This window comes from Osmerus mordax, chromosome 4, assembly GCF_038355195.1.
Source record: "Osmerus mordax isolate fOsmMor3 chromosome 4, fOsmMor3.pri, whole genome shotgun sequence".
NCBI classification, from domain to species: domain Eukaryota; kingdom Metazoa; phylum Chordata; class Actinopteri; order Osmeriformes; family Osmeridae; genus Osmerus; species Osmerus mordax.
The window spans coordinates 19854562-19867527 of record NC_090053.1 but is presented as its reverse complement, the minus strand read 5'-3'; the positions used below and the strand labels follow the sequence as shown (position 1 = coordinate 19867527).

General features: G+C 49.1%; 1 protein-coding gene across 1 annotated transcript; it reads right to left on the bottom strand.

Annotated features, from left to right (window-relative positions):
* Positions 1 to 102: 102 nt before the first annotated feature.
* Positions 103 to 12549, bottom strand: st3gal2 (ST3 beta-galactoside alpha-2,3-sialyltransferase 2). The gene is made up of 7 exons (XM_067235135.1): positions 12544 to 12549; positions 3690 to 4304; positions 2041 to 2234; positions 969 to 1148; positions 728 to 773; positions 429 to 548; positions 103 to 294 (listed from the first exon to the last, which is right to left on the bottom strand). Exons 1-7 carry the CDS (start codon positions 12547 to 12549, stop codon positions 121 to 123), a joined length of 1335 nt encoding a protein of 444 aa, XP_067091236.1. The 3' UTR covers positions 103 to 120.
* Positions 12550 to 12966: the final 417 nt, after the last annotated feature.

Here is a 12966-nt window from a genome sequence, read left to right as displayed (position 1 = left end):
GTTCATGTCCCAAATCCCTTCCATGGTTCTCCTCCTCACCCTCCCAAGGTCCAAGCTCTCCTGCCCCCACGTCCTGCTCACCCCCCCACCCACTGTCCTCTCTCCCCAGGAGCGGAGCTCTCACTTCCCAGGGAACACGGTGATCTTGCCGGCCTTAACCAGGTTCTGGATGATCTGGGCCTCATAGTCGGCGTCATGGACCCCCGTCTTCCGGAACTCTCCCGAGTAGCGGTTTTGCTCCCAATAGTGGTGCCAGTTTCCCCGGCTGTCGGCACCGAACCCAAACACATTCACCTGCGGTGTTAGATCATACACAGGGATCACTCTCCTGTTCATTTCCACAATCAACACGTGAGCGTGTTTGCCTCTGTGTGTGAGTGCGTGTGTGTGTGAGCGTGTGTCTGAGGGTGCATGTGGATGACGCTGACCTCGTCACAGACGTGCAAGGCAAAGAACAGGACCAGCATGCCAGTGGAGGGGTAGCGTCCGTGATGCCTCGTCCAGTGGTCATGGATGTACTTGAAGAAGGCGGGGTTGAAGATCTGGACCTGGGGGCGGGGAGGGGGGGGGGGGGGGGGGGGGGTTTCGAGATTTTAAAAGACAGCAAACCAAGTAAAAAGGAAAAGGAAAACAAAATCAAGGTGCTGACTTTTACAGAACCCCCTGTGTGATCAGAAGGAGCACAGACAGTAACAGGACGGGCCCGCAGACGAGGACGATGAGGTACCTTGTCCTTGTCCACCCTCAGGAACTGCTTGACTGGAGCGTAGGTGCTGAGGAGGAGGGAGAGACCGAGGGAGGGGAGAGTGTGAAGAGAGGGAGAGAGAGTGACAAGAGGGATGAAAGCAATGTGCACGCGGCTGTGTGATTCTAACAGTCCACGTGGCTGCACCATGTGAAAAGGGTGCATTACAGAGAAGATCGGTCAGGATAGTGTGTATGTGTGTGTGTGTGTGGGGGTCTCTTACAAGCGTATCTGTCCAGTGGAAAGTGCGCTGGTGATCCAGAGCAGATCCAGCGTCTTGAAGGGCACCAGGACAAAGCTTACGTTGGCGGCCAGGTTCTTGGCACTCTCTGGGTACATGAAGTGGTGGGTGGTGTGGCTGCCCACATCCTCCTCATAGCCGACAGTAGGGGCCAGGTTGATCCTGGGAGAGGGAAGGGAGAGGGGGGGGGGAGAGAGATAAAGGAGGGAAGGAGGGTGGGAGGAGAAGACAGAGAAGGAAAAGAAAGGCATGGAGAGGGAGGGAGGGGAAGAGATAGAAGGCAGACACGGGTAGGTTAAGAGAGATAGGGAATAAAGAGGGAGAGAGAGGGAGTAAAAAAAAGGAAAGAGTCGGTGGCAGGGTTCCAGTCTGTCAAACCGGTGGCAGGTTCAGCCCACTCAGGTTTCAGAAAGAAGCAAATGGCTGCTGATGTTGCTAAGGGATTTAATTACAGTTTGTTATGCCGCCCCCAACACACACAGAATTCTCGCATCGTTATTGAAATTCATTTTTCTTATTATTCTCCATCTCCCCTTCTTCATAAATCTTTCACACTCCTTTCACAAAAACACCCTCCAACGCAAATTAATAATAATGAATAGAGTATAAGTTTTTTGTTCTTGCACCTCACTGTGCTTTGTGCAAATGCTGCATGGATGTATATACTTCAATATACAGGCTGTATGAATTTACATGGACACAATGTGCTGTGTGTGTTTGTGTACGACAGTGCATGTTTGTGTGACACTACTGGGACAGAAGGCTTTAGCTGAGCTGCACACACTTCTGATCTGTGTCTATTCATGTTTATTATAATCTATATATATCACTCCACTCTGATCTTCTTAACACACAAAGCCTTCACTAGTACAGCCCTGCAGGGACCCCGGCACAGGTCACATGACCTGCCAGGCAGCCAGCCAATGGGTGACTAGGCTAAAAGGAATCTCAATAGTTTGAGTGGTGGCACATGTGGGATGGTGTGGTCACTTCAATCTCTCCTTCTCTGACAACACCTGACAGGACCTCCCGTCCTCCACAAACACCCTCTCACCTCATGACGTAGTTGTGTTTGTCGATGGCGGGGCCGTACCCCGCCCCCCGCAGGTTGCCAGAGTTACCCACCACGGCACAGCGGAGGCATCGGGCGGGGTCCCAGGAGCCGTAGGGGGAGTGGCCAGGGATCACCTGGAAGAGGCGCTGCAGAACCTGCTGGATACTGTGGGGCTTGAACTGGGGCTGGAGCATCTAGAGAGGGCAGCAGAGAGACAAGGCCATCAGCGGAATGGAGGGTGACTAGTGTGTGTGTGTGTGTGTGTGTGGTGATACTGTAGAGAAGATAGCTAGGTAAGCACAGAAGGTTAGCTAATTCTGCTACCTCCATAACTGCTTTCCTTCCAACCAACCTACTGTTCTGTTTCATATCCCCCTCATATCTTCCTATCCTCATTCTCTCATGGAAGGCAGGGCCAGAACCACCTTGTACAGCTCAACAGCATTCTACATGCTGACACTTGGCTGATGTTGTACCGGCAAGCCAAACATTGCCTCTGTCCTATCTAAAATCCTGACACACGAGAGAGCGAGCAAGAGCGAGAGCGAGAGAGAGAAAGAGAGAGAGAGAGTTTTACAACATCCTCTGACTCATCTCAGGAGGCCAAGTGCTTGTTGATCTTAAGTCTGAACAGTTTCTACCAACACACACTGTTCCCACGCCCTCCCTCCCCCACGCCCTCCCTACCTCCCCCATCCCTCCCTCCCCCATCCCTCCCTCCCTCTCCTCTCGGTAGTCCTCCACTATATCATTTGTGGCGTACTCTGTGACTTACTGGCCAGTTGGCACCACTCTGCCTGCGTTAGCACTTTGAGCCTATTACAGCTGGACTGTAGCTACAGCACAGCACAAAACAGCTGGTCAGCAACTCAAGGACAACACACTCAATTTGAGAGGATTCGGACTAAGAACCCACGTACACATAAACACTCACACCCGTAACCCCTTCTGCTCATTAATTGGAAGGTAGCCTACTGAACACCAGGAACAGAACTCTATAAAACCCAGTTTTACAAAGACAGGTCTTTTCTAGCAGTAAATATCTTTTTCGATTTCTCTCTGTCTTTCTCACTCACTCTCACACACAGACACACACACAAGCAAGCTGTTTTTCCACAGGGCTTTGCTGACTTGGTCATTTCAGTATTCAGACATTACTCAATGTCTTCTCTCTGGACCCACCCAGCACTCTCCCTTGTTAATATAATTGGCAAAGCTCTCCATTTATTAAATAGAAGCCAGGCTGGCATGGCTTATGAACATAGACCATAAGTTAGTTTGGAAAAGTCTGTCACTGTATATGGGTTAAAGTTTCGATGCTCCACTGAAGATCTGTAACATGGGAACTTCCAAAGCTGGCAAAGCAAAGGGTAGGGTGAGTGTGCGACAATAGTTGAACCATCACTAGTGGAACGGCCAATTCTCATTAACAAAACCCAAATCCATTTCATTTAGTCATTTAGCAGACGCTCTTATCCAGAGCGACTTACAGCAAGTACAGTGACATTCCCACGAGGCAAGTAGGGTGAAGTGACTTGCCCAAGGACACAATGTCATTTTGGAACGGCCGGGAATCGAACTGGCAACCTTCAGATTACTAGCCCGATTCCCTATCCGCTCAGCCACCTGACTCCATTTGGACCACTTACCACCCACCAGTAGTACACATCGGAGGGGAGCTGGATGTTGTCTCGAGTCCAGACTGGCGAGATGTCCGGGTCATAGTTCTCATCAAACCAATCCGAGACTCCAGGGTCTCCTACGCAGTGGTCGCAGGCGCAGGTCTTCTGTGGAGCGCCCTCCACAGGCCCGGGGTGGCGCTGCGCCCCTGCGTAGCTGGGAACCAGCTTCACCCTCCGAGACTCCTCCCAGCCGGAGGGGTCGAGGTATGGCAGGCTGCCGCCCCCGCGCAGCGAGACGGAGAAGAAGAGCGAGGTGAGGAAGACGAGGGCCAGCGAGCCCAGCAGGACCCACACCCTCAGGGAGCACCTCACCCCACCACCACTACTCGGGGGCGGGCTAGGTCCACTGGTGCCAATACGAGCCCCCCGCTCCACACCTAATCCCTGCCCGGGTCCGCCGGTCAGCCAGGGTCGCAGCTGTGCAGCCCTATTTAAACCATGCGCCCAGCCCCCCCAGCCCCAGCGCCCATCCCGGTGCAGGGAGGGCGGGAGGCGGCCTCCCCACGGCCACGCCCCGCTGCCTGCCACCGTCCCCACCCTCCCGCTGGCCTCGGGCCCGCTCAGTGTGCTGCGCTTCCCAAACTCCAACAAACAGGTACGGTTCCGTGCACGGAGTTAGACCTCGCTTCACCGTCTGTCAGTCTTCTTGTCTATTCTGCCCTGTGGATCTCTCACTTGGGCCCCAGCAGAAGCTCGCTCCTCGTCACTGTCCTCTTCTCTCCTCCCCCCCCCTCGCTCTATTTACCGGTTCTCACACCTCCCTCCAGATTCTATTCCAGCTCAATTCTGAGAGATGCAGTTGAGCTACGACTTAGTCAACTCTCTCTGTCACCGTGAATCAGCCTGCATGTCAGTAGCCCCGTTGTCTTGTGTTCAGCCTGGTAGCTAGTCCATACTGCTCTCCCAGACATGTGGGTGGCGCGATATCCAGGTCTCGTTTCCTTTTCTCTCTCTCTCTTTCTCTCTCTCTCTCTCCAGTGTCTCTCTATCTGACACTCGCAGCAGCGATAGTGACAGACACCAGCAGGCTAGCCAGGATAGAGAGTTAACGGGGGAGGAGACAAAGAGCAGCCTTGCATGAAGACCGCTCAATTCAGTATTCAGTCATCCTATTAAAATAACACTCTCTCTCTCCTCGCGTTTACCCCCCCCCCTCTCCTGTCTGTTCTGTGTGCCTTTTCTTCTCTTCTGTGCTTTGTACTTTCCCTCTTCTTCTTTCCTTTGCTGTTGCTTTTTTCTTCTCCTCAGTCGCTCCCCTCTGTGACTATATCCAGACGAGCAGAGCCGTCCAGACACAGCTGAGCAGCTGGAGTCCACGCATGGGAGGAAGTGTCTGTTCCTAAACTGGCACACTGAGCACCTACCAACCCCACAAATACCAATCCTACTGGCTGTGTCTGACCGCCCGACTGACAGGAGAGGAGAAGTCACTGCAAGACGGCCCCTCAGAAAAGCTGTTAGCCTATCAGAGGGGTGGTGATCGTATCGGTCCAACCGCCACGGAGAAACAAAGAAGGGCGCTGCCAAGAATAGAAACAAATGTAATCAAGGCATCGAGATTGTGATCACACTGCACAGGGATTGGATGAGACTGTGATAATCTAGCAAGGCTATTGGCTGGTTGGTCTACGACGAATATATGATAACTGGTTAAGGGTTTAGCGAGCACCAGTCTCCAATCTCCAAGACAGGGTTGAAAGGAGTGGAAAAGACAAACCAATCCCACAACAATCTCATCTTCGTCCAGCTGGCCAGTCCAGGGAAGAGGGCAACAGCTGTCCTGCAGCAGTGTGTGTGTGTGTGTGTGTGTGTGTGTTTGTGTGTGTGTGTGTGTTGTTTGAGCACGGCCCACCAGTAGCAGCTGGGATAGAATTCTGGTGACTGTGTGTGTGTGTTTGGGTGAGGAAATGTAGATTTGGTTTGGGCTGATGTGGCCTGGTAATTTGCTCTCTGTAATCTCCTAATCTGTAATATGTGTTCTGCCGGCGCTTGCCTGCTCCCAAGACACCCAGGTGACCTCCTTGTACCCTCTTCCTTGCCAGCCCTCCACAATCAGCCCCCCAGTTAGCCAGGCCACGACTGATCTTGTCCACGGTCTGGAGACCGAGGAACTGTGCGTGTGTCAGACACCAGCTCGCTGCTCCTCAGGTGGTTGTAGACTCCTGGACAGATGGGAGGGAGAAAGAGAAAGATTACACTCTGACTGGCTACAGTGGCAGGTAGGACAAATACAGCTCTTAAACTGACAATGCATGCTTGAAACCATGCGTTAGTTTACCAGAGAGTTTAGTCCTTCAATCCATCACACACAGCATCACCGTTCACCACAAAACGAATTTTCTCTTGACAAAGAAACGACCACAGGTTTCCATGGATACCTACAGTGCTGAACTGAGCTGCCTGCACTTGTATGTATGTGTACGGTGTGTGTGTGCTCGCATTTTCATGTATAATTTGATGGGGAATTACACAAAAAAGACACACATTTCCACGCACATTCTACAACGGATAATAGACAGATAAAAAATGTAAGAGCAACATGGAGTAGATAATACTATTAATCCACCCCACACGTCAACATCTCTAAGAACAAGGAATTGGTTTTACAGACCAAAAAAGGCTCCCAAATCAAGTCGAAGCAGACACCAAAACAGAACGGCAAACACACAAAACAAACAAATACAAAAGGCCAGTTCTGCTGGCAGCCAGGGAGGATGCAGCCACCTGCGATCCACAGCACAGGTGGCTGCATCCTCCAGGTGCTGCAGGCTACAGAAGGTTACAGGGTGAAGGCTTCCATAACTCCATACTGCAAGTGAAGAGTTGCTATCAATGCTCTCAAGGGGAGTGGTTGAGACAGTGTTGCTAAAGCCAACATGGCAACCAATATAGGTTCTATAAAACACTAAGCAGCAGTTACAAGGCTACAAACTAAACAAACATGTCTATTTAAGCCTATCGTACTTGGCTGTTTAGATAACCCCTAGAATAACCAAGACTAAATAGACCCTTGTTACAAGCATTTTAGATACATAGGGTACGTCCCAATATCCGAACTATTTAGTATGACAGAAATAAAATATTTTATGTCCCAATACATAGTATGTCCAATACAGTATGCCAAAATACCAGGATGTCCAGTCGCATGCTTTCCTGGCTATTCTGACCCACAATCCTCAGCATAGCAAATGAAACGTCACCTGAACTACATACATTACAAAGTAACAACAACAGAGCGCTCCTGGTTGCCTTCCGACAGTGTGCAGGTTTCTGGTAAGTTCCATGGTGGGTTTTTAATATCCAAGGTAAACAATGTATACACCTTTTTTCAACAATATGCAAATTCAGTGCTACGAACCGTGACAAATGTATGAGCTAGAGGGTCAAAGTTCAAGGCACAATGTTTTGATGAAGTAGTATGTCCTAATTGTATGCATCTGCATGCAACAGTACATGCTTTTTAACTCCAGCTGCAGTATTAGAAAAAGTAAAAAGATAAAGCATGCTATGTGGTATGTAGGGAATGTCTATTACTGTATCTCAGTATTGACAATATCCACAGCCCTGTCTCCATCCTATGATTAGGACAGGCTTCTGTGATTGCGTCTGCGGGCGTAGCAGCAAATCTCCCATAATGCCTCTCTTTGTTCTCAATTAGAAAAATGAATTTGAGATTACAGTTCCTGAAGCGGCGTAGATGTTCCGTACTCCAGCCCCTTAAAGCTGCACACTCACACATAGACACACACTCACAGGCTGTCTGAGCGCAGAGACACACAGAACCATGAGCAGGACAGAGGGATGCAGAGAGACAGAAACATGAGCAGGACAGAGGGATGGAGGGAGACAGAAACATGAGCAGGACAGAGGGATGCAGAGACACAGAACCATGAGCAGGACAGAGGGATGGAGAGAGACAGAAACATGAGCAGGACAGAGGGATGGAGAGAGACAGAACCATGAGCAGGACAGAGGGATGCAGAGAGACAGAAACATGAGCAGGACAGAGGGATGCAGAGAGACAGAAACATGAGCAGGACAGAGGGATGCAGAGAGACAGAAACATGAGCAGGACAGAGGGATGCAGAGAGACAGAACCATGAGCAGGACAGAGGGATGCAGAGAGACAGAAACATGAGCAGGACAGAGGGATGCAGAGGGACAGAAACATGAGCAGGACAGAGGGATGCAGAGAGACAGAAACATGAGCAGGACAGAGGGATGCAGAGAGACAGAAACATGACCAGGACAGAGGGATGCAGAGAGACAGAAACAGGAGCAGGACAGAGGGATGCAGAGAGACAGAAACATGAGCAGGACAGAGGGATGCAGAGAGACAGAACCATGAGCAGGACAGAGGGATGGAGAGAGACAGAAACATGAGCAGGACAGAGGGATGCAGAGAGACAGAAACATGAGCAGGACAGAGGGATGGAGGGAGACAGAAACATGAGCAGGACAGAGGGATGGAGAGAGACAGAAACATGAGCAGGACAGAGGGATGGAGAGAGACAGAAACATGAGCAGGACAGAGGGATGCAGAGAGACAGAAACATGAGCAGGCCAGAGGGATGCAGAGAGACAGAAACATGAGCAGGACAGAGGGATGCAGAGAGACAGAACCATGAGCAGGACAGAGGGATGCAGAGAGACAGAAACATGAGCAGGACAGAGGGATGGAGAGAGACAGAAACATGAGCAGGACAGAGGGATGCAGAGAGACAGAAACATGAGCAGGACAGAGGGATGCAGAGAGACAGAACCATGAGCAGGACAGAGGGATGCAGAGAGACAGAAACATGAGCAGGACAGAGGGATGCAGAGAGACAGAAACATGAGCAGGACAGAGGGATGCAGAGAGACAGAAACATGAGCAGGACAGAGGGATGCAGAGAGACAAAAACATGAGCAGGACAGAGGGATGCAGAGAGACAGAAACATGAGCAGGACAGAGGGATGCAGAGAGACAGAAACATGAGCAGGACAGAGGGATGGAGAGAGACACAGAAACATGAGCAGGACAGAGGGATGCAGAGAGACAAAAACATGAGCAGGACAGAGGGATGCAGAGAGACAGAAACATGAGCAGGACAGAGGGATGCAGAGAGACAGAAACATGAGCAGGACAGAGGGATGGAGAGAGACACAGAAACATGAGCAGGACAGAGGGATGGAGGGAGACAGAAACATGAGCAGGACAGAGGGATGCAGAGAGACAGGACAGAGGGATGGAGAGAGACAGAAACATGAGCAGGACAGAGGGATGCAGAGAGACAGGACAGAGGGATGGAGAGAGACAGAAACATGAGCAGGACAGAGGGATGCAGAGAGACAGAAACATGAGCAGGACAGAGGGATGCAGAGAGACAGAAACATGAGCAGGACAGAGGGATGCAGAGAGACAGAAACGTGAGCAGGACAGAGGGATGCAGAGAGACAACTGAGTGACTGTTTAGATTATATTGTTGATTGTAGGGGCCTGTTGGGATGATCTCTTGGGGGGCTTTCTTATAGATACCCATCCATGGAGAAAAGACCAACCAGTGTGCTTGGGGAAGGGAAGATGAGAGGAAAGGGAAAGAAAGGTGGAGAGGAGAGGGGTGGTGGGTATTGGACGGACGGCCCTGAGGGCTGGGTGGCTACTGTGACTCACCCCTGCAGTACATACAGTGAAAGGAAATCTTGACCGTGGCAAACTGAAGATTATCTGATCAAATCACTGACGTCAATGTCGCTTTCTTTCATCTTATATACTGATATACAACACAACACATACCAATTGAACACACACTGCGGGAAACGCTTGATTTGGCTCTAGAGCACAAACACAACATGACCCCGCCCTTCTCTTCTCTCTTCTTCTGTCATTTCCTCTCCTTTTCTCTCCTCCCCTCTTCTTTACTCACCTTCCTCTGATCAGTTAGTATGGGAGCAGACAGTGAAAGCTCAGACCAACCTGACTATCGACCTGGGTAAGTGCTGGATGTCTACATGCAGCTGACCTGTTGCAAAGCCATGAGTGACCTTATCCAGACTGCCTAAACTCAAAGGAACACATGGACTGCCAGATTAACTGAAATGCGCGCACACGCGCACACACACACACACTCACACAGAAGATCTCTTACCCTTCATACATCAAGATAGTGGACTTGATTTTTACACTTAACGTAAATGAATACATTCATACATACACAAGCACACATAGCAGGGGCATACTGTCCAAACTGATGGGAAATACAGGGTGATGGAAAGAGGGGGCAGAGGTTTCCTTGTTACCCTGGTAACATCACATCACAGCTGGCTGCCATGGCAATGTATCAAAAAGAGCAGAGTGGGAGAGAAATAATGAATCAGTCAGTGCAGGTTTGCAGGCAGACCTTCCAAATGTCCGGACAGGCACTTGCCACAAACATGAACACCTCAAACACACACACACACACAGAAGCCCAGACATAACTGGTAGCAGGTTTCCTCAGAATCTTTCTGACTACTTACAGCAGCCAGACATTAACACTCCATCGGCCTCTTTCTCTCCTTGTGTGTCTCTTTTTCTCTACTTCTAATCTCCCCATACCTTTCTTCCTGTTCTTCCCTTCCTCACTGATAACAACATGGTGACTAATGAGTTCATCCAGGCTTGGTAGTGTTTCCTTACTGGTGAGGCCTGTCGTAACTGTTGTCTGGTCTCTATAGAGATCAAATTGACGCACGTAAACATAAACACACATCGTTTTTTTCACAGGCTGAATATGATGTTGCAGAAGGCTGAGAGGTGAGTTGTAAAATCACCTTAATCCCAGAAGGTCGAACCCCTGCTGCATGTCCCTCCTTGTCGTCTCACCACTCCCCCACCTTGCCGTCTCAGGTTACGGGTGTCCTACTCTTCCTCCTCCCCGTGTCTTCCTTTCCCCCTCAACCTTTCTTGACCCTCTCCTCTGCAGATCTGTGTTCTGATATCTCTGGATCGATCGTCGTGGTAACCTCCTGTCCTTCTGCTTCACGTCTCCTGATGACTCCCCTTGTCCTGCTCTCTTTTTACAAGTCTTTCATACTCTCACTCTGCATTCGTTCGGTCAGGCAGGTTCCAGACGAAGACAGCACACACACTCCGGTCCAGTGTTTGGAGTCATGTGCTCCTAACACATCCTTCCTTCCAGCCATCCAAATATTCAGAGAAGCTCCAGTTATTTGGATTCGGCAGTGAGCCAGCCACACCACCGTTCTGTGTGCTCTAACCTATTTGAGGCAGTGACGGAGGGGTAGTTCAACTCTGCGTGGTAACCTATTTAGCAGCCCCAGCGGACCACCTGACAGCCGCATCCTGGAGGGGCCTAGCTGGGCTGGCGTAGTCTGGCACATTGAGCTAACCCAGTTACAGTGGTATCTGCTGCTGTTGCCACTCTCCAGTCCCCAAGCACCAGATTAACCTAGTTGGGCCTAAAATGGATGAATGTTTGGAGTAAGATTGGAAAAGACTTCAGAGCGTCTTGTTCAAATATAAATTCACATTTCTGGACGCTCTTTGAAACGAGTCTCAGAATGTCTGCTTTACAGTGCAGCATCAAAGTCTAGTTCTAAATCAGTCTATACAGTAATAGTCCACATGACATACATGTTTTGTCCAGTAACTCAGTACTGGCTCTGAGTCCGACAACCAGAAGACCCAGTTTTCCAATCACAGGTTTCGACAAGGCCCTTGAACCCCAAATTGTGGGTTGACAACCCTGATAAAGTCTGTCTAAAGAAAATTGTGTTTTTCTCGTGATGCTCATCTCACCCCCATAGCTCCCGTAAATCTTTGTTACGGGTCCATCATTCCCATAGTGTAATGGTTCAACACCAGTTGGTTGGTTAAGAATAGGTGATTGGAACAATGACAGCATCATTAAGTAAATAAAGGAGACATGTTCTCACAGTAGGCTATGCTTAAGTAGGCTCTAGGTACTTTTCTTCTGTTTAGACTTCAGTACACAAGCCTATTAGCTCTAGCAGTGTATTACCAAGAGCTTAAAACCTATATAAGTGTCATGGTTGTGTATCTGACAATAAAAGTATATTTGAATGCAGACAGACCGGTAGGTTGGCCATGCCATCGCAGACCGTGTGACACAAGGGCTCAAGGCACATTCTATGAATTTAGCAAGCAGGATTTGTATTTTAAATCACCACACGGTGTCTAAGCTTGGCTACGGTACCGCTACATACATACATACCACCTTGGTGCCGGCACCTGGAGATAATCCTATTGTAATTTAACGTAGTTTACTTGCTATAATCGCTTTAATCGGGCTATTTATGAGTTTCCCAGTAATCTTTGTTAAATTTGTCGGGCCGTTAATAGAGCTAAGAACGGCGGCGTGACAAACTAATTGGAATGTTAAGGATCTTATATGACTTAATTTGCTCTTGTAACTTGTATGCGAAGTGCGAACAAACAGAAAGAAATAGTTGTATAAATAGTTGTAGCCTAGATAATATGTACATAGCCTACTATGTGAGCATTTTGGAACGCACAAGTACATATGTATTATATACTGCATGATTTCTGGCTCTGGATGTGTTGCCTGACAGGGGAACTTATAGGCTATAACGAAAGGCAGTGTGAAAGTCTGGTCTTTGGCATTCTTCTGCTCGAGCAGTCCATCCATCCTTCCCGATACTGCTGCAGTATCTTAGCAACGCTGGCGGATCGATATGGGGTGGGAATTGGGGTTGTGCAGAGATTAAGGAACCGATATAGGTTACAATAAAGCTGGTACATGTGAACAAGATAGGACACCCGAACAAAACCATGCAAGTCCATGCTTAAATCCCTCACATCCATAGTCGCCATAGAACTGCTATATGCTACTGCTTGAACTATTACATATTAAATAAAGCCAAATTGTAAAAATTCTTACCAAACAAAGATCCTGCGCTGTCCAGTTTACAAAACTCTTAATGCACGAGCGACCCTCTTTACTGGTGCTGTCCTTCATTGACAAAAAGATGCTCAGGGTTCGATGGTCTCGCGCATCTGACGGCGTTTGCCAGCCACGGTTCGATCACGCTGTCTGAATCTAAATGCATTTTTTCACTTTTTCTGTAAACGATTCAGTGTGAGGAACAATACAACCGTGCATTCAGCAAAATGTACTGTGATATGACGTTTTCCATCCATGCAACGAAGCAAGAAGTGTATTGTAGCCGTAATTAAAATACCAAAATGTCTGATTAAGGATTTTGCTTCTCTTTAAGCCTC

What these genes read in the sequence shown, in the direction of transcription:
- st3gal2 (XM_067235135.1), bottom strand. An exon ending in AAACACAACTACGTCATGAG is followed by an intron (nt 1,149 to 2,040) that starts GTGAGAGGGTGT and finishes TCCCTCTCCCAG; the next exon opens with GATCAACCTGGCCCCTACTG. An exon ending in TCCACTGGACAGATACGCTT is followed by an intron (nt 774 to 968) that starts GTAAGAGACCCC and finishes CCTCCTCCTCAG; the next exon opens with CACCTACGCTCCAGTCAAGC.